The following is a 22503-nucleotide window of genomic DNA, read 5'->3' as shown; positions in this document are numbered from 1 at the left end:
CGCAGGAGCCAATCGTCGCTCGAGCTCGCTCTCGCCTCCTCCGCGGGATTGGGAGGAGGGCCGGAAGGAGGCGGGGCTAGGGCGGACGGACGGCCCTCATCTCCGGCCATTTTGGAAAGGTCGGGACGGGGGAAGAAGGGAAGGAAAGGGGGCGAAGTGGGGGCTCGGTTACGCACGCGTGCTACTAGCATGCTCAAGCCGGGCTACAGGCGCGGCTGCAACGACTGAGCTCAATTGGTGTGCAATCGGCTCTAAGGGAAGAAGTTTCTGCAGGCGATTGGGTGGGCAACCCCCGGGCACGAAGAGCGCTGTACCAAGCGGGGTTGCAATGAGGATTAAGCAAAGGGTTGCAGTCCCGCTCCTACCGTTTAATCCTCGTTGCAACACAATGGACTGCAACACGGTGTTACAGTCCCTCTTCACCTTCCCTAAAGATTGCTCCAGTGAGGGACGCGAGGAGTGCTTTTCTCACCTTCCCCGTTTTCCATGGTTGCAGCAGATGCACGGTTACCCGCTGAGGAGTTTGCTAATTTTCAATATTTCTGGAAACCTTTGGTTACCTGCCGCTTACGCTGATCTTGCCTCTTTTTCCCTTCTCCGTTGCAACTTTGGCTCCATTTCTGGATGGCTCATCACTTCAGCTTCAGAAATGCCAAGGAAGAACGGGTCTACGCTAGTTGATGCCACCACGTGCCTTGTGCATGCTGGAGTCCAACGTATCTGAAGGTGCCAGATTTTCATTTTGGGGGGAGAGATTGAAGGGGTGTGATGATTCAAGGATTCCATCCAAACCTCCCATATTAATAGACCCACTGGACCGATTGGGACAACTTGCTCAGCTGTAAGATGCTTTTGGCTTTACCATAATGTGCTACCCCAGCCAACTGTGTTTTATTTAATAAACTTAAAAATAAACCAGTGTCACACAACTTGGAATACAGTGGCCACCACCCAACCTTGCTCCCAAAGTATTGTTGGATTACATTTCCCATCATTATCAGGGCTTGCCCAGATCAGAACACAGTAGACCTTTCCTCCAGGGCATTCATAAAGTAAAGAGTTATAATGCAGTGGTGAAACATACGCTTTCAACTTTATAAAGGCATAAATTACTTACATCTGAACTTTAAAAAAACTAAAGGATCTCTGATAATTAAGCTCTAATGATCCCTGCAGGAGTGCCTGGAAACCCTGCTCCATAAAGTGACTCACTTTAAAATTTTTTTTTTTTTTTGGTGTGTGTGTGTTCAGGAAACTGTTTCCAAGACACTATCCAGTTCTTAGATTCTTCAAATATTTTTGTGCCCCTGTCTAAATAATTTCAAACCCCAGCATATGCACAGGAACTCCCTACTCTTCACTCCACAAAGAGATCCCATCTTCCCCTGAACATAACACATTAGGGTGTACTTAATCCTAAAAGCAAAGAACATTTTTATTCAGTCATTACAATAAATATCAAAATGTACAGGCAGTTTAATCTAACACACACTTTTCTAAGGAAACAACCCAACAGATTAGAAACACAGCAGCATAGTGGAATGGCAAATGTCCCCAAAGACACAACATTCATTAATTGCCTCCTCCTGTGGAGAGCTCATTTGAAGTGTAAAAGTCCTTTTTCTCATCCTTGCATACAGGAAATAAGTGTTACTTTGTTCAACGGTAATACAAAAGGAAATAGAAAAATTAGTTGCTCAGAACCCAAACAGTGAGCTGTTGAGAAAGGCTCATTTTAACAAAGCAGCTCTCTTGCACGCATGTTCTCTTTCACACATACACAAAATCAATATTAAATTGCATTTCTAGTACCTAATGGGCTGGACAGAATAATTATCAGGAGAAATCACCTACCTCTTCATTACAGAATGCTGCTTTAAGAAACAAAACAAAACTGAACAGCATTTTTAAGTTCCATTTAGTTAATATATAAAAAAAATCCTAAAGATTTATTCTAAGCCATCTTTTTACATCAGTGTCCTATAAAAAAGTAGCATAATATACTTTGGCTTTGCTGGAATTTAGTATTTGCTAGTTTAAAAAAGCTTGAGCAAAAAAGAGAGAGACAGACAGAAATCCTAATCTGTTATCCACGGAGGAAAAAAAAAATCAAATGCCACTTGCTCACAAATCTTATGTGAATGCTTATTAACTTTATTTTTATATTCTAGAGCACACGTAATGGTTTCCGCAAACTTTAGTGGTAAGAAAGCCCGCAAAATAGCAGCTTTCCTCTCTTGCAAGATCGGACATAGCACAGACAATGGAATTCAACTATACAGTTCAAAAAGTAAGAGTATGAAGAAAGGTCACAGACCCATTTTTTCCTATTCTACCATACCATTTCTTAACTATTTGTTAAGAAGTCGCAAGTTGTTCCTTGAACTGACAAGGAACAACTTGCAGCTTCTACGTGCGAAAAAATAACCTTACAAGAAATCAACAAGAACACGACTGAAGCCAGAAGTATGGACTTCGGTATCAACATGATTTTCAATATTTTCTGATACAAACAGAAACTGGATAGGCTTGGCTTGTGACAACCTGCTGCCAGTTAATTGCCCGGCAGCAGCCACATTAATCTTTTGCAGGTGCTGCTGAAAGGTCAGATTGCAACCAAGGATGGACATTGGGCAGTGTGATGGAAGAGAAGCGCATTGACAAAGAGAAATGCATTTTCTAATGCAACACCTCCGGCCCAGTCAAACTCCTTGTGGTATAAGCCTTCTGTGACCTCGTGTCCTTCAGATATGTTGGACCTCTGTTTCCTAACACCTGGAGAGTATCAGAATGAGGAAAGTTGATCTAGTACTGCGTATTTCACTGTCAAAGTTTGGTTTGGGCTCACGAAGGCCCCAATATTTTCAGAATTAGACTTGAAATAGCCTCAGATTGTACGTTAAGATGAAGGTTGCTTCACACTTTTAAGAAATCATCCCATTCCTTTCTTGCTTGGTCTTAGTGGGAGACGGGTTTCTTTGAAAGAATGGACAAGTACATTACAAAACAATATGTTAATAGACCTAATGCCTTATGGCTTGCATTTATCACATGTGGAAGTATGCCAAATTACTTTATAAGGTGTGAGATGGTCCATAAAGCAGTGTGATCAAAGATGATACACTCCTGATGTCACTGCAATTCTAGCGATTTCAACAAGCAGCACAAACTCAGAACAATGCAGTGTGTGAAAGCCAATGGCACATTTTAATAGGCTTCTCCCCGTGAACTTGGGTGTAATGACACCGTAACTCTCACAAGCCTTTATTCATGCACAACAAAAGAAGTCACACAAAGGGGTATACTTTATGCTTCTTATGCTATGCTTTCCCTACAGCCTATATTGTGCGGTAAACAGTTAAATTCAACCGCACAGTAAAGGCCAAATTCTAACAGAGTGGGTCAACCAGTGTCTCAACTGTACCCTTGTCAATTGAAGGGTGAGGGCTCATGGGATTGAATGCTCCTGTATTTAAAAGTCATTCCCCAGAAAGCTAACATCTCAAGGATACCAACCAATCATATATGCATGCAGGATATTTTTGTATTTAATTGACCTGGCCAATTGAGTGACCTCTTGCATCTCCAGTGCTGACAACCTGAAGTGTAATACAACCCAAATATAAGTTTTATCACCTCTATAAAAACTCATATAATGGCAAAGGTTATTCATGGGACAGAGCACTGTTTTCTCTGGATTCATAACTAAGGGTTTCTTAGCATGTTCATGTTAGCCTCTAAGCATTTTTTTTTTCATTTTTAGTGGAACAGGCATATGCTCTCAATATAGCTTTCTTCATTCCAGAGGAAATCTGGGTGTTACATTAGCTCAGCTTGTACTCTAAAGACACGTGGAAGAAAGCAGCTGAAGGTGGGCGGAATAGGCTAAGGAAAAGCACGTTTGAAAGTTAAGGCACATGTGGCAAAGCGCCTGAGACTCCCTTTATTTAATTTGCAGGCCACAGATTCTTAAAAGTAGTCCCTCGTTTTACAAAGAGACTTGCCTCTTCTTAGGCCACAATCCCTCTTGCATATTGAGAAAAAGAAATGCTAATGTGGACATAACCCACTCTCCCGAAGTCACACTGCAAGGACTGTAATCAGACTGACAAAAATCTCCCATGAAGACTGAAAACCAGCATTCTATAAAGAGCACTCTTACTTGGGGGATTTAACAAAATTGAACAACGGGGATTTTTCACCAGCTTATGAAGGTGGAGGACATCTCACTTGATTTGAGAATTACACCAGGATGTTTGAAAAGTCAGAAAAGGAAAGGGAGCAAGAAGCAAACAGAAAGCTTCTCTACTTGGTCTTTGTTTGGCATAGGCGAAGCATACTTAAAGAGCCAGGTAAGCCTGCAGCCCTAACAAACTGTGGAAGAGACACAACAGATGATTTAGCAAGAGGGCTTCTTCCTGGCTTTGTGGCTACTGGGCGCTGACCTGATAGTGGGAAGCGCTGATTACAGACTTTTAAGTGGCAAAAGACTTTTGAGTATCATCACCTAAGTGGCTTGGGCCTCTTAGCCCTGCCAGCTACAAGACATCATAGCTGTACCTGCTGCAGCTTGAAAGCAGGAAAACATATTCTGCTGAGACGTGACTGATTTTTCACCAGCTATTCAATCAGCAACCATTTATCAGTGACTTAAAAAAAAAATGGTTCCCCTACTGCAAGGGAAAAAACGGCCTTTGTTACAGACTCTGTTTGGATTACAAATCAGATTTCAGGCCTAGGAGGGTTCTTATCCTCAACACAAGTGTCTTAGGGTTGGAATAGAAAACTTTGGCAGGATCCCCTATTAGCCTACACAAAATAAATTTATAGCACAGACCAACAAGAAGTGGAATTAAAGTCTTTCTGTTGCGGGGTGGGGAACAGAAAGTTCTCTCAATCTGGTTCTTGGAACCAGCCGTTCTAGGACCAAATGCAATCTCCTCCCCAAATTCTTAATGATAAAACACCTAATGGAATAAGCAGCTTGGCATTTACAGAGTCACAAAGGGCACCATTTCAGACATTATTTGCTGCCAAAGGAGGAATTTGAATGCAGCTTGGCGTCTTGGATTCGTGCTTGCTGGGCTGTCCCCAGAAAAAGCATTAAGAATCAGTTCCCAAACTATTTCACCTACTTGTGGATCACTTCAAAAAACCACACTGGAGGTGCTAATTAGAAAATCAGAACCTGTTCAGGATAACATTACCGCCTGGACATTTTCCTATAGACAGGAATAAGAAAGCCTTCAATGGCCCTGAAATCCATCTAGTGCAGCCTTCTAGAGAACATGGCAGTGCTGAACTAGGGTATTTCATCCATAAAGCAGTGGAACAAGAGAGATCCTGCTGCTGCACAGTCTGAGACTAGTCAAGGCAGAATGCAGCCCTGTATGGTGGGTCTTGATCAGTCTGACCTGTGGCTGCAAATAGGGTGCCAATTTCCCAGCAAGCCACAATTACATGACCAGTAGCTTGTGTTAAGCTTAGCGAATCGACAGTTATGCAGGGCCATTCTGGACCATGAACTGAACACCAGAATTGAGTTATGTTTCTCTACCCGTTTTCCCTATGAACTGCATGTTATTATAGGAGAAACGTCCAGACAGATGACAAGCACGTCTCCAGGAATAGCTGCATTTAATGTAAGGGCAAAAGAAGCATCTCACCTGACATTTGTCCAATGACTATCCCTACCAATATCTGCAGGGTGGGAAGGTGGACATTGGGTCTAGATGTGCTCTGCAGATCTTGAAATAAGAACCAATTGACATATCTTTAGTTAATGTTTAATGCTCCAAGTTTCCATGCTAAGGCTTTGATCTGTAGTGTGGGTATTCCTTTTCCTAAAAAATTCAAAATTAGCACCTTTATTTTTGAAGGGATAGGCTGCAACTGACATATATGCTACTGGTGAAATCCAATTACTGGACACTATGCCCATGAATGCAAATAATTCAACATGCAGAGATGATCTGGCTCATCCTCATATTGTCCAAAAAATGCTATCAGCCTGCTGAACCTTATGCCCTTCAGAAGAGTTAGGACTGTAACTCATGGACTTCCCAGTCACCCCAGTGACTTAAAATCTGGGGAGCTGCAGTCCCAAGACTTCTACAGGGCATCAGGTTGGGCTATATCAAGACAAATTTGCCAATACCAAAAGAGGGAACAAGTCCTCTTTCAATTCTCAATTTGTTTGTTCCTACATGTTGCACTTAACCTGTAGCGGGATAGCAGGGTTTCTCACATGAGAAGGTTTCTCTTGCTCCAAAAATAAAATTGAGCATGTTTCATCTTATTGAAGGGGAGGGAGAGTCAATCATGGAACACTGCAAATTCTTTAGCATGATTCACTGTTGCTTTCTCCATTGGCATGAAGATCAATAAGACAGTGCATCTGACTGCTAAGAAAGATTAAGTCAGAAGCCTGAGCTGCGATGCTTTTTCAGGTTGTCTTTTCAGAACAGACAGGGTGTTTTTCTTTCTGGCCTAATGCTTCCCCACATCCTGGAAGATAGAGAGCGCACATCGAGTAGCCAGATGCCAGTTCAATTGATTCAAACAGGGTTATGCTGACCTTCTGGCCATTCCTGACTTCACAAATCTTGACCTGCTTCCAGCCAGCTTTCATCTCTTAAGTCCTCTGCCTGTCCTTCGGAAAGCTTAGTGGGAGTCCCAGCGTGGTCCATAAACATGTTGGGAATATCTTTGCCAAAGTAGATTTTGCTATTGGAGGCAATCGCTTTGTATTTCATCAACTGCAAGTATTCTGGAGTCAGTTTTAGCTGCAAGGAGAGAGAAAGAGCACCCCAGCAGTCCAGTATGAAAAAGAACTTTCAAGATTTCCATTCAGTCTTTAGATCAAGTTATCAACAGTGTGGCTTATAATACTTTTAAAATAGAAACACCCCCCCCCATCATAAATAGCAATCATATGCCAGATGGATCTAAAATGGGGCTGCTTAGTTGGTGGTTAGTTGGTGGTTCAGTCACTGCCTTACCATGTTGTATAAACCAGGCTACTGCATTAAGCCACAGCATAGTTTATTTGTTTGAATATAGCACAATATCTGTACACGGGAAACATAGCGGTTAATCTACATTTAGGATTTAGCATGTGTGTACCAGCTATAGTATTTTAACAGTGGAGGCCTTTATGGAGATTTGGGACTTATGGACTGAGAAATTAATTTTAAGAATATCTAACATCATAGATGGATGGTGGGCAAACACTATTACAGAAGAAGAACAAGTTATACTGGATAAAATTGAAACTGATTTGACTTATGTATTTAAATATAGCAAGCTGTAAGAATGATATGCAAAAAGATGACACACTGGACATACAAATGAAACCAACTGATGTCTTGATATTTGAAAAGGACATACAAGTATTAATACAGAAGAGTGATTTGGATTTTTTTTTACTGGATTTACAAGAGAGATCTTTTAAAGCTTTAAGGATTTGCTGAGAGGGGACAAAGAGAAGATCAAAAGAAATCATCCTTGAGGACATTATTATAAGGGATTAAAACCTCAGATTGGTAAAAGTGCGGGGAAGGAATACAGAGTCGGCTTATTTGATCAAGGTTAAAATAATTACGCAGTTATCTCTGGTAGCTGTTAATAGATTTTTGCTGACTAGGAATCAACGATGAGGCTTTAAGGTTGTGTTAATAGTCAAGGGATGAGTTATGGGAAGAAGAGTGCATGGGTTGCATCTTAAGAGATGGTGATAATTTACTAAAATTGTTTGTACTTGTGATGAAGGTGGAAGTTACTTCTTTATTCTTTTGTTCCTATTTTTCTTTTTACTCCCTTTTGTCTTTTTTCCTGCACTTTCCATTTTGCTTTTTCGTTTTATATTTTTTGTAGCTGGTATTAGTTTACTTTTCCAACTGTAATCTTAACAAAATTATTTGAAGAAAAAAAAAAGCAAAGAATATGCTGGCTCACAGCACCAGCTGTAGCAGCTCCAAATGGTGAGGCCTGATCTGGGCACAATGGATTAACAATCCCATCTAATTTTTGAGAGTGCCACAAAGATAAACACTGGCATAAAATAATAATGAGGTTATTGAAGCCTGGGAGCAATCTGTCTTATAAATTTTCCCCACCCTACTAACGATATAAATATTAGATTACAATTAGAGCCGTCTAAAAAAAACGCTTATCATATGAACCTTAACTAAACCCAAATATGTCTGCATTGGAATAAGATTGCTTTAGAAAGCAAAAACCATCCATCTGTTTTTAAATGACATCTAGGGTAGCAGAATCCCAAGAAAAACATCTACTTCTGGGTCCAGGAGGAAGAGGAAAGGATAGAATGTTTGCCAGCTATAGACTGGTCTATAAATAAGTAACTAAAGAAGTCAATGGTTACCAAGTAATCAAGGATGGCTTTTTAAATCAATCAAGATTTTTGGAGTCAAGATTCCATGAACAATCTGAGGATGGAACAGCTCAGACAAGTGCACAGCCTCAGTGAGAATAAAGACCAAAATATCAATGCACCAGAAAAGGAATCCTGTCAAAGAACAAATTTAAGCTTTTAAATTTGCAGCATAAATAAGATGAGCTCCAGGGCTACTGAAGCACAGCTGAATCTCTCACCTTGTTGGCTTCTGCTATCTTCATGGCTGTGTAACATTCAGCATCTGCTTTTGCTTTTTCTCTGGCAAGGAATGCAGCATCTGCAAAAAGAGAGGAGGGGAGTGAATACAACTTGTAAACATAGAGAAGCCTCAAGAGCTCCTGCACATTTAAAAATAAAAATAAAAACAGGAGGAGCAGGAGGCATTTTCTAGAACAAAAAATGCTGATTTCTATCTTCAGAATTGGTCAATTCTGAAGATAGAAATCATGGTTTCCATCTGGATTTATCTTCTCTTTAGCAGAATGTTGATCAGAATAATAAAAAAAAAGATTAATGGGCAATCACTAAGAGAAGAATCTGAAGGACGAAATGAAGGACAGCAGAGCAGTTTTCCTTAACCTCATATCCTGCAGACATTTTGGACATCAGCATAGCCAGTAGAAATTGTGTAGCCCCAAAACATATGAAAGGCACCAGGTTAGGGAAAAAGTTAGAATAATGCACCCCCCAGCATGGCCAAAATCTCTTCTGCTTAGCTGATGATCAGTGACACAAAGAAAATCTGACCAGTGCAATTATGCTGCAGTTAAAAACTCAAACTTTTCTCTGTGAAACACACAGGTGAAACAGATGTTTTTCAGAATCAAGTGGAACAGATTTATTTATTTATTTATTTTCAAATTTCTATCACTGCCCATCTCCCCCCAACAGGGGGACTCTTTTATAAATCTTATAATTTAGACTGCTCTACAGTAGCTCCTGAGCAAAAGAGTCAGCTTCCCCCCTAAAAGTCAATGGGGCCTAGAGGGTTGGAATTAGATCAGGGAGATGCAGATTCAATTCCCTATAAAGTGAACAGCTGAAAGGAAGTGCTGATGCAGAACTACAAAGAATTACTACTCGGCCTACACTTCCAGTCTGTGACATCCTCGGCTTCCCACCTCCACTGAAATGGTTTTATTCAGTGCAAGCATAATCGGCTGCACAATGCTCTACTCCCCACCCCAAGAAAATAAATAAATAAAAGCGCTGCGGTGCTTTGATAGTTTGCAAAGCCATTTTAAAAGAATGAATTTCTGGGTCCAGAAAGGCAATTCATAAAGTAACCACTGAAGATTGCTTTTAATACAGTAAATTGGTGGTGGTGGTGGTGGTGGTGGTGGGGACTCTGCCTGTTTCCCCTGCAGTCCGTGCTCATGTTGCTTTGACGCACTTCCATCCATTAACCCATCCATTTCTGTTCATATACCAAGAAGGCTAATGCACCAGTCCCAACAACTAAAAGTGTATGAAATTCGAGGGACATACAGTATTGCACTCAGTTGCCAGAGCAGCTACAGGAGTCTGGATGAAGCCCAAAGTCTGCTGCTTAGGATACAGCTGGACACCCTGTCTCCTCACCTCCCATTACTTAGGATACAGTTGGACCGCTTAAAGGACCTGGCACTCAAGAACACATCTAGATGAGAAAGCAAACTACTAGGGCTCTGCTGGGGCCTGTCTAATGAGAAGCTGCTGATCTGTAAACCACTAATTGGCTCCTTGGGGAGGTCCTGCATCGCTAGACAAGGCCTTTAATGAACTTAGCTTAGCAAACTGCTGCTTAGCGTCAAGCCAGAGGAACCTTTTCCCTGCTCCAGAAGCTTGTTCCAAAATAGGATCAACAAAGAGAGGAATCCTTATGTCAGCATCTCATTCTTACAAGAGCAGTTTGAGGGCTTTGGCTCAGTGGCACAGCACATGCTTTGCAGGCAAAGTGTCCAGGTTCAGTCCCCGCTTCTGATGCTGAGAAAAACTTGGGTTTAAAATCCTTAAGAGCCAGTGCCAGTTGTTGTAGATACATGCTGGTGGTCCAGAGGCTAATCTCATGTAACTTCAACCTAATTTCAAAACCTGTGTGCAAGGGGGTAGGCTCAGAGGTATCTGAATTTTGCTTAAGGCCTGCTGCTTGGGGGAGTGAGAGAAATGGTTGGAAAAAGAAGGAGCAGCCTACTCATTCTGCCTCATTCATCATTCAGTCCTGCCCACCACACAGCCTTCAACAGAGGCTAAGAGAAATTTCCTGATAGTAACAGCAGTTCAGCAGTGGAATCAGAAGTGATGAGCACCCTTTGCTGGATGTTTTCAAGCCAAGCTGAATTGCCACCTGTAACAGATGCTTTAATTTGGATTTCTGCCTAAGCAGGGGTTTGAACTTAATGGTCTAAATATTGTCCTTCCAACTCCATGATTCTATGATTTACCTCCTTATTAATTGTTTGAGGATATAAGAAAAACTGGAACAAGCTAGGAGAGGATTGTTCCAAAGCCAGTGAAATGGGGAGAGGCTCCTGAGGCTGAAGACAAAAGAACATGGTTAAATAGAAGCAAGTCACAAGATGCTGCTTCTCCAGATTTTCACCACAGACACTACTGGATTCACCCAAAACAAGATAATCTCCATTACGATCACCACCATTTTTTAGAATTTCCTTGCTCTCTCTGCAAACTGGATTCATTTCTTTCCTAAATTCCTGATCATCTTCAAACAGGGAACATTATTGGTTCACTGAAATCCTCAGAGGGGATGAACACCTCTAAAACACTGCTGCTTACCTTCAATCTCAGATATTCTCTTCTCTGTTTCTTTTTCCATCACCTTCTGCCCATATGTTATCTCAGCCACCTGGGCAATTTTTTCTGCCTCTGCATTGGAGAGAAAACACTCTCAATTAGTACAAAAGGCAGCAATGATGTTCAGCGAAACTAGAATTTCCTGGAGCAGAGAGGCTTCATTCACTGCCTCTGTATGGGTGTTTCCCCCAAAGGGTGCTTAGAAATGATGACTTGTAGGCCTCCTGGGAAGAGAGGTATTTTCTTCTTCTTCTTACAAGGGTGGGTCATATTTTAAATTAGGATAAATGTATTCTTTCCCTAGTGATCTCTGATGAAGGTTAACTACCCTAGGGGAAGTTACTGTTTCTCCCCCGTCATTCTCACAAACTACCTGAGTATTTTTATTCTTAGGGAGCTCACAGCCTGCAGTCTAAAATCATTCTGAGCTCATATCCAGCTCAGATTAGGTCCAGTGGGAATAATACTCCCTTACTTATTATATGCACAACATATACTTCTTAACCTTTGCTTTTGAACTCCCATCTACCTTTTTGGAAACTGCAGTCCTTACAGACAAAATACAGCGTCCCCTCTTACGTTGTGTTATAATTCTACAAAAATATTCATACATGATTGCAAGAGCTGCACACAAACCAATAAGAGCCTTTTTGCGCTCTGTTTCTGCCTCTTTCTCGACCACCTTCTGCTTCTGGGCTGCAATCAACAGTTTTGTCTTCTCGCTCTCCCTAGAGGGGACCAAAACAGGCTTTAGCTAAAGAATTAGCATGACTCCCCAAACCAAAGGTATCTTCAAGTTACTGGATGGATTAGAAATATATATATATGTATGTATGTATGTATGTATGTATGTATGTACAAATACAAATTAAATTAAATTAAATTAAATTAAAACAAATTATAAGCACAAGCGATTCTACAGGTGACTCAAACTAAAGATACACAAAGCATGGTGAGAAGTGTGTGTCTTTCCGTATGTAACACCTATAGTCCCTTTATAGACCACTATAAAGAAAATTCCAGAAACTTACATGAGCTCATAATTTCTTCGAATTGCTTCTGGGATGTTTGGCTTTGTAACTCGGACGGCCTGATTGAACAGAAAGTGAGGATTGTGTGGAAAAAAGACTCTCGAGATGACCACAATATTTAGCTTCTCAGGGTTGTCAAAGAACCACAAAGCTTGACTATTCAAAAGTAAGGAGTGATGGCATTCTGAATCTGTGAACAGGCAACTAATAAGATTGATTCAGCCTGAAGCAGCACAGGTGAGACAAGAGCTCATAACAGGTTTAAATAACCTCATTGTTTAGGTGAGCACCAAACTTTTTATAATCTTATAATCTACTCAGATGTATAGAAATAAAAGTGGAAGGTGCCCAGGCAAAAACTTGAGATGCTTCAGTCAGGAGAAAAGATTACAATCCAGAACCAAGCTAGAACCAAGATTTTGCCACAATGTTGGCAAGAATGCTGGAATGTCTGAACAGCAAAATGGGACAACATGAACCCCAGTCTGCAACTGCCCAATCCTCTACCTCAGTGGCTCTCAAACTCTCTTTCAGGGGGTCCGCAAAGTCAAATAATTAATTTGACTTTCAAGAATCCGTGAAGTCAAATAAAACTTTCCTCTGTTTTAATCTCTAAATATTGATATAACCCACACAAACCAAAGCTCTTTGGGGTCCTCAATCATTTTTAAGAAAGTAGAGAGTTCCTGAGAGCAAAAAGTTTGAGAACCACTGCTCTATCCAGTTTTGCATCAGAATTTTGTTCTTGGGGCATGTTCCAGCATTTTTTGTTACCTGTATGATGAGCCCTGGAGCCATTGATGTCAGATCTTGTTGGAGAGCCAGTTTTAGGTTTTCATCAATCTGATCTAGGAAGGGATAAAGCAAAGAGAGCACAAAACAAGACATTGTGAAGAAGCACATCAGCCATGTTGGTTCTTTGCATGAGCAACCCAAAAGAAGGAAGAATAGGAAGTAGTTACACATGCTTGGCTGTTACACCACAGACAAGACCGGGAACTATAAGCAGGTTCCAGTAATGCTGCTGCAATCATGTTAAAAAAAGAGAAAAAGGGACAGGAAATGGATGACAAGAGGACATTTATTCCTTGGAAAGAACTATAGGTTATTGAGATAGCAGTTGCTTTGGATGCAGGAGGCCTTGCTTTCAATTCCAAGCCACTTTTTATGGCAAAGGTCACAGATACAACATTTGTGGACTTTCAGATTTTGCTGAACTTCCAGTGGTCTTAGCCAGGAAGGTGAATGGTGAGGAATACCAGGAATTATAATTCAGCAATATTTTAAGGATTTCAGGGCCACTGATAAGTAAAGAGATTATAATCTTTGACCAAATATTCATAGAATCAATGTTCGTAAGACAATATTTTCCAATATTCCTTTACAGCTAAATAGGTGTAAAGTTAAAATGGTGCAAATTTTCACTACTCATCAACTAGACCTGCCAAAATGCCTCATTATGAAACTGCTAAAGTACAAAACCACTGTTGTCATTTTCACCTGACTTCCTTTCTGAAACAAGATGAGGGCGGATTAACACAGAATATATAATGTAGTATTATGCTCAAGTCCAGTGTTCAAAGGAAATGATGTATCCTGCATTACACCATTTAATTACTTTTACTGAGGCTGGCAAAAGCTCCATTAATAATTTTTTGATTGATAGATTTTGGGCTGTCAAATTGGTCTCAACTCTTAGCAACCACATAGATTGATTTTCTCCATGACAATTTGTCCCTAACCTGGTCCTTCAGGTTTTTCAACAGTGCCATTAATGTTAGGAAAGTAAAGTCAAATCCATTGCTGTGGATTCAATGATTTAACAAACATACCAATCCATTAAGTGTCCTCAAATTATGGGAAAGAGAAAGGAGGACAGCTTAATGAAATTCATAAGCCTAACCCTTAAATGCGTCCCATTCTAGAGACATTACAACCCCAATAGTTTTCTAAGATATTTTAATTCAAGTGTTGTACACATGTCACGCTGAAGGCACTCACCAAACAATTCAATGTAAACTTCCTGAAGTGTGTGAACACTGCAAAACTGGTTGAGCTCATGGTGGATCTTGTTGAAGATGAGGGCCTTGTCATAGTCTGCAGTATAGTTCTTCACTATATCATATACTAGAGAAAGGGGGAAAAAGGGGGCATTAAGAAATTGTGCAGGCAGGAAATGGCATCACATTTGTTATCACTGAAGCCACTGTTTGAGAACAATAACCTGCCAATGTTTCTGTCCAGGCAACAGAGAGCCCTGGCTGGAACCCTGGGAATTGGGTGATTAAAAAAAAAAAATCTAACTTTCTTTCCTTGGTAGAATGTCCAGATTCTGTGGCGTATTCCCCTTCCAGCACAGTCCATGCAGGCATCTTCCACAATAAATCTGATCCCAAATCCAGCTCCAAGGAAAAAGAGGTTGGCAGTGATAACTCACCAGCACTCTGGATCAGGAAGTTCACAACCTCAATTCTGTCAAAATAGATCATCACTCCTCCACTGAAAAAAATAAAGTGGGGAGAGAGGTGAGCATTTGCTGGCATGGCTTCACTTGGAAGAGAAGAGACTTGAGAGCTGTGTTAGTCTATATTGGCAAAAAATCAGGAGTCTGGTAGCACCTTTTCTGACCAGCACATTTTATTGAAAGGTGTAAGCTTTTATGATGGAAGCTTACACCTTTTAATAAAATGTGTTAGTCGGACAGGGTGTTACCAGACTGATTGAAAGAATAAGGTATAAAGAGGTAGCTCAGGAACTGAACTCTGCCTGCCCACAAACACATGCATTGATATTATCAAAAAGGGTAACAAGTTAAGAGTTCTCTCTTTTAGGGGAACAATTCTAGACTGTCTGCAGCTCACTAAGGGTACTGTAAGAGGCTTCTCATGTGGATAAGTAAAAGAAAAAATGCCATCTAGTGGCAGATGCAGAGCATTCTTTGGACTGGTAGAATGCAATCAAGCCTTCCATCTGCATGGGGGGAAAAACTGCATTGAAAGAAGATGCCTGAAATGGAATCCTGCTCAACCTCAACATGTGTGTTTCTAACATTCTCTTAGAATTAGTGTTAGAGTTAGAATTCTAGTTAGAATTCTCTTAGGATTAGGAAAAAGGGACAGTTTTCACTCCCACACATGGGCTCCATGGATAGGGGAATATAGAAACATAGGAAATGTTTGCATGGACCTTAATTAATCAAACCACAGACCTTGGGTTTTCTTAGCAAAGTAACTGCAGCTATGAATCCCAAACATCCTAGCTTTCAAGACTGACAAACCTATGTGCATATTTTATGTCAGACCATCTCTAAATACAGATCCCTGGACTTGGTTCCATCTCTGACCTTCCATCCCACTGAGTGGTAGGCATATGGAAAGCAGGATACAGTATCATAGCTGTTTTAGCAAGATGATTCCGTTTCCTATTTCCGTCACCTTATCTGAAATCAGCAGAAATAACAGCGCCATGCTTTCCGACGTCTATTCACAGTAGGGAAGCACTAATCAAGGTCACAAAAAATCCAGATTTACATGTGTAAAGCCTCCCTCCACCGGTGGAAAAGATAAAAGGCAGATTCACTGATGGGGGTCCAAGCTCACCTTGTGCCACATGGAACATTCTTTACTTCATCTGTTTGTAAGGTGGTCTAGAGAGCAGAAAGATAATTATTAAGGAACTGACTTCCTTAAGCTCAATTTCACTTTTGATAAATAACTTTTCTCTGTGGTAGGGATGGACAAAACTTTGAGCCAACAGTCACATAATCATTTTGGGGGAAACAAGCAGCCACAAGGAACAAGGTAAGGTCGCAAAATGGATGTCACACCTATGATGAGATTAATCTCTTTGCTTTTCTCCTTGATTTGTAGGAGGATTTTTAAAAATTACTGTGGTGCTGCTGCTCCTTCTTCTATCATCATCATCATCATCTCATGCCACAATTATGTTTCTTGTCCCAGCATAGTAGAAAAATAATTTTGGGGACTGCAGAGCTCTGTGGGTTGTAAAAAGTGGTCTTGAGGTTACCCACCTTTGTACTGTGGATTGGTATAGCATTATTCAATCTCTTTGGCACAGCTCAGGTAAACACTACCCATCTCTCTAAATCTAGTTCTGATTATCTTAGCCCATCGTCTCCGCAACCTATCAGAGCCAGAGATAGACCTGCCATTCAAAAGGTTGCTCAACAATACTTCAAAACAAATATATTCAGCATGCTGATTGAGAGCAGGTCTTGAAGATAATCTCTTACTCCTCTTGTGGAAAAAGTGGAAGGTCTTGTTTGAAAACAGGTTTAAGGTCCATTCAGATAAGAAAAAAGGAAAGAATGTGAAGGAGTCAGAAAAATGGAGGACTTGCAAAGAATAACCTCATTTGCAGATCTGCAATGGTCACTTTGCAATAACTTCATGTAGGCTCATTACAAAATACAGAGTTAAATGCCCTTTAACAACCCAGCATGCTGCTGAAACGCTTAATAAAACATAGCAGGAAAAAAAATATGGGACAATAAAACGATAAATGGCAGTTAAGGTCTAAGTCAGTCTGGGAAATAGGTAACGGCAAAGAAAAATAAATAAACCTTATTGCCAGATGGCAGTGTCCCACACACAGGAAAGAAGCTTTTACACTGAAGTGACTTAAGAATTAAACAAAGTGGAGTATGTAAACAAAGTTTGTACCACGCCGCAAGCTCATATACATCTTCTTGTCTGATTTGGAGTCTATAGCTTGCTGAAATATCTGAACAATGGTTACTGCAAACCAGAATTCCTGTGCATGGCACAACTGGAAACCAAAGCTGTACATTTTCTAATTCTCCTCTGGAGGGAAGCTGTAGGTAGGAGCGATCACAATTTGAGACTAAGCTACGATTGTCATGAATTGGGAACTGAGATCCAAGAATGAGACAGGAAGTATATATGTGAACCAGATCCCTCTCTGCTGTATACTGTAAGAGTGTAATGGGCAGACAAACAGTGATTTGGAAAATGTTATTTTGGACTGTGATTCTTTTAATGTGCTAATATTCCCAGACCGCTCTGCTTGCTTTATGATCAACATATGGAAGACTTGCAAATTAAAATTCAAATCCCTTAGAAAGTGTATCTATGCATATTATAGATTAGCTGTCCCTAGTCTAGAATTCCCCCTTAGTATGGCCATTGCTGTAGGAACTGTAGTATCAAATATCTGGGGAATATCAGACTAATGGTTATCAGATGATTATTAGCTAAAATAAAAGGTCATTTTAGGTTTAGATTATTAGCCTAAAATGAGATTGTGCAGAGAGCTAAATCACTGAGCACTTCCATAACTTGGAAGAGATGCTCAAAGGCATTACAAACACCAGCACATGCTTAATCTCTCTTCATCCCACCCAACAGCACTGTTCCACTGAAGAATTTTTATTCTGCTTTTAACATGTTTAAGCATTTTCCACATTCTTTTCCTGACCCAAACAACTTGTATCACTGAACTGTAACATAAAACCTGGACTCTGTGGTAAGCTTTTTACTTCCTTCCTTTCACAACAGTTATTACATAATGAACCACTTGCATGAAGCAGTTCTTCAGGCTTGCACCCAAGATACGCAAAGAGCATAAGAGGGTTACATATTAATTAACAAAATCACTTCATGATGCAGGCAGGAGCATCTTCCATGCGACAGTTATAAGGTATAAATGTAAATCTGGCTTCAGTCTCCTGGTGGGCTTCAGATGGTACCAAACTTGAGTTTCCTTCTAGCTCTCTATGTTTTTGTAACAACAGATTGAACCACATACTTAAATTTTCCACTTCGATGAGTTGATTTGCATATCCTCAACAAGATACCCAACAGTTATGAACACTGAACTGTATAAAATACACATTAAGTTGAAATGACACCTCAAATTGTCCAGACGCTGAATTTGAACCTACCAAGAAATGTCTACATTAAAACAGCATTCAAAATTGCTCTGGCACAACTAGTAAGAGATCTGCGTGCTTCTCTCTCATGAGACAATTATATACAAAGACAAGATACCTGTACTGATTTATAGGAAGTTATGAAGGGGAGCATTAGATGGAAACCAGGTCCACTTGTGGATGTCAGGAGGGCCCCTCCTCTGGAGTGGAGAAAGGTATATATTTGATCAGACAATGTGCTGGTTCTTTGTCCAGAAATTCCATCCCCACCAACCAGTGCCAGATTATGTAATGCATCAACAAACTCAAAGCTCTCTTTCTCATCATCTGAATACTTTGCTTGTGTCCTATTACTCAGTTTAGGCTGATAGTCAAAACTTTATTTACAACATTTGTATAGCACCCTACAACACTGAAGGTCTCTGGACAGCTCACAATAAATACAATAACAATGAACTTGCAGCAATCTCAGGATCAAAAGCTGAACTTTTAAACATAAATAACCAAGTTATTTATGGAAGGAGGAGGTCTTCTCTAATGCCAAATGACAACAAGTGTTGTCCCAAGCTACCCACTCTGCAGCTGCTACTTCAAAACATGCACAGGCAATCTCAGTAAGCATATTCAGAAGGAGATGCAGTGCACACAGTCCTCAAATATGGCCCAGGAGAAGCAGATCTTTGCAGCTGTGGCATTCAACTTACGGAACACTCTCCCCAAGAATGTCATACATGGCACCAGATTGTAGTGAAGGAAAAATTCACATGTCTCATTTATTCCCTCTTGCAAACCACAATTCTCAGCATGCATACAACAATACAAAAAAACACAGCTCCTTCCAAGTATTCGCCCTTACCTGTAGTAAACACCAATATGTCCTTCTTCAATCTTGTGTATTGCAGAAAAAAGAGCAGCTGCCACAAGGCTGGCAGCCAAAGCTGCAATGGCACCTAACTGAGTCATCCCTGAGAAAGTAACCTGAGAAAAGTAAAAAAGGAGCAATATAAGCACTTATGTGAAGCTGTGCAAGACACCAGTTCCATTATTCTGCCCTTGGGGACAGGCTGCCTGGCTCAGGATGCAGTTAAATCACAAGATAAGGATTTCCTTGCATTATTAGATCAAGGTCCACCTGCCCAGCAGAATTTTTTCCATCAATAGTTAGCCAAAGGTCCTCTGAAAGGACTGGAAATTGGGTAACTTATTTACCTTTGGCATTGACGGGCAACCCTGCCCACATGGAATATTCAGATTCTGTTTCATGTCACAGCTAGAAGATATATGTTAACCTATATTTCATGAATATCTTATCAAATCTGTTTAACGTACTGTGACATTTGCTTTAAATCTAATATCCTACAAATCTCAGCTGCTTTGTTAGGGTGGTGGGAGCAAAGCCCCCTTGGCAACAGGATTCAATTTCATGCCACCTGGGGTCAGTGCCCAATGAAATCTCATAAGCTAGAAAGTGGATGAACCACATTTCTTTCTGCCAAGGAGTCAAACTTTACCCTTCTCTCCAACAGATAATATTGTCTGATTTGCCAATTTTACTAAGACCAGGTTATTGGAAAGTGTCTACAGTGTAAATCTAATTCCTTAATATTTTGTCAACTACAGCATTCACATGTAATAAAAATGGGACCAGAAGAGAATTGTAAAAACTGGACTACTGATTGTAACTTTTGCTATGTGGGATCTGATGTTGAACATTCAAATAGCTCCACAGACGCAATCAACTTTTAGACGTATCAACTTTTATATTAGACACAATCCACAGGTAAAGTACTGTAGCACAGACCCTAATGAAATGAATGGCTGTTGTCCAACACCACCATATTTTTCATGCAGAAGTTAAAGTTCTCTGAGTCTCCAAAAGGTAGGACTAGGATCACAGTGTAGAAACAAGAGTTTGGCTAAAGTCTTTAATTGTAAGAACAACTCAGCTGTAGAACAGGCTACTGCAAGTGATAGGTTCTCCTTTAAAATATTAAAGCAGAGATGGTTATATGTCAGCAATGATGATGTTTAAGCCACAAGTTAATTCTCATGAAATGTACTGGTTCTGCAATTCCCAGAATTCCGAACTTCTTGGCACAAGTTCAGGCAAGGATACCAACGCTTCATCCTGATCAGCCAGGGAACTGGACTAGATTACCACCATGGTCCTGCCCGCTTCTAAGATTCACTTTGCACAGAACTTCCCTGTGGACTGCGCCTGCCCCTTCCCTATCAGCATGGCCCAAAATCTGATGGGTATCACACTTGCTTGGTGGAATGTGTTGATTCTTCCAGAAGTTAGCAGGCTGCAAAGAGCAAACAATCTCAAAATGCAAATGCTTGCCTCAAAGCAGCTCCAAATGGCTCTATGAATTATACTGGAGAAATCAGAGCTTCTTCAGAGCCTATGCTCAGCAACTCATACATCATATAAAATCCTCAGAGGTCTTCCAAGTGACCCACACAAGTACCCAAGTTGCCAGTTCTCTGAATCCTCAACCACTGCTAATGGTAAGGAAGCCAGGCAGGAAGAATTGAAAGTGTCTTCTCTCAGCTTGCCAAACAGCTCTTTAGGCAACCAGGAACAGGGTAATCCTATGGTATGTCTATGATTTGCGGCATATCAAATGGCAGCAAACACACATTAAGCACAACAGAGCTGGAGCTATATCATGTGGAAGTGCTTTACAGGTCAATGATACTCCTTACCACCTACTTCAAAATTTTCACTAGAGCAGAAAAACAAATGCAATGCCCATGAGCTTCATGAAGTAAGTTTCAATAGGAGAGAATGAAGTAAGTTGCAAAAGCCACTAAGCTCAGATTTGTAGACAATGAACTGTGACTGCTAACTGTGACTTGTTCAACAAATCATGGCTTTGCATAGTGAAGTCAGGCATACCAACCTGGTCTCCTGACAAGCTTGTTAATAACTTGTTAAAAAGTTCACCTGGTACCTTCTTTTATTCATCTTCAAATGTATTTCTATTCTTCCCAGGCTACTTATCCCTTTAGAAAGCCAATTGTTTCACCTTTTTTGGCTTTACTGTGACTCTGCCTCCCACCATTTCCTTTGGATTTTAAAGGCAAGCTTTTATTGGAACTTATCAGTTGCAAAGCAGTATAAAAATACACAAGAGTCCCCTTCTTCGATGCATGCATCTCTAAACACGGAGAAAAGACTTAAGTCCTCAACAACCACGGAGCTCACCAGGTTTCTTTTACTCAGCTGTTCTCAGTCCATCGAACTTCACAGGTTTTTTGTGGGAAAATTCGAAGGGAGACCCCCCTCCCACCACCTCAGGAGCATTCCAGAGAAAAGACAGCATATAAATGCAGTACATATGTAAATGAGAGAAGGGTCACATAATAATAAACAGCTGTCGAAATTGTTTAACTAAAGAAAAAAGAAAGGCAACAGACTTTTCCATGAGGAGCCCAAACGGCTACCTGGAAGTTTCTGTAAGAGGTATTGCGACACCTCTGGAAGGCACCAGATGGGGGGAAGCCGGCTTGAAATGCGAAGAAATGAAAGGCCCTTGCTGTGCTGGAGGGAAGACAGAACTGGCAGCTAGAAATTAGGATATTATTATTATTCTAGTTTTGTACGCTGCCCAGAGTTTCCTGGAGTTGGGCGGCCAAGAAATTTAAATAAATAAAAACAATCATTATGAAACAAACGGGACGCTCTCCAGGCCATCTAAGGAGCGGGGAAGCGAGAAGGCGGCCTAGCGAAAGCACCGGGTGGGGTGGGGTGGGGTGGGGTGGGGTGGGGTGGGGGGAATAGCAGCGAGAGGCTCCCTACAGCTGGAAAGAAGGCGCGGAGGACCGCCGAGGGGGAGGAGAAAAGCGAGGCGCCGGCCTAGCGGGAAAGACAGCCACGCGGACCGCCGCGCTTCACAGCCCAGGCACACTTACGGCCGCCCGCGCCTCCTGCTGCTATGGCCGCCCTGGCTTCCGGGTCGGTCGCACGCCTAACGTCATCCCCCTTCGCCGCCGCCAGAGCCTGTTCAGCGTCTCCGCCCCGCCCCCTTAAGCGCCGCCGTTCCTGCGTTCTCTCCGACAGAGGGCGCGAGAGCCTTTGGAGCCGTTCTTTCGCCGTCGGCTCCCCCTCCGCCTCCTCCCGCGTGTTTCCCGGAACGTCGGAATAGTAGCCCAAGCCGCCGTTTGAGGAAAGGAGCGCGCGTTGAACTGAGCAGGCCGGCAGGGGAGCGGAGACGCGACTTCGGTGCGTTTCTTAGACGGCGGCTGCCTTCGGCGTCGTCTGCGGCAAAGAACGGTGGAAGGTGTGATTCGAAACGGGGGAGAAGATGCTGTGGCCTACATGGGTCACGGTGGGCTTGGTTACC

General features: G+C 41.4%; 1 protein-coding gene across 2 annotated transcripts; it reads right to left on the bottom strand.

Annotated features, from left to right (window-relative positions):
• Positions 1-6226: 6226 nt before the first annotated feature.
• Positions 6227-22154, bottom strand: ERLIN2 (ER lipid raft associated 2). 2 transcript variants are annotated; one of them, XM_063311465.1, is made up of 12 exons: positions 22073-22154; positions 19011-19132; positions 18273-18354; positions 15843-15889; positions 14681-14742; positions 14245-14370; positions 13018-13091; positions 12244-12302; positions 11849-11940; positions 11195-11284; positions 8617-8696; positions 6227-6785 (listed from the first exon to the last, which is right to left on the bottom strand). In XM_063311465.1, exons 2-12 carry the CDS (start codon positions 19115-19117, stop codon positions 6597-6599), a joined length of 1008 nt encoding a protein of 335 aa, XP_063167535.1. In that variant the 5' UTR covers positions 19118-19132; positions 22073-22154; the 3' UTR covers positions 6227-6596. The 2 variants fall into 2 exon arrangements, with proteins under 2 accessions (XP_063167535.1, XP_063167536.1); XM_063311466.1 differs by lacking the exon at positions 22073-22154 and adding an exon at positions 21605-21697.
• Positions 22155-22503: the final 349 nt, after the last annotated feature.

The sequence above is a fragment of the Candoia aspera genome, chromosome 9 (genome assembly GCF_035149785.1).
Source record: "Candoia aspera isolate rCanAsp1 chromosome 9, rCanAsp1.hap2, whole genome shotgun sequence".
NCBI lineage: Eukaryota > Metazoa > Chordata > Lepidosauria > Squamata > Boidae > Candoia > Candoia aspera.
The sequence above is the reverse complement of the archived record's forward strand: the minus strand, read 5'-3'. Positions and strand labels throughout refer to the sequence as shown.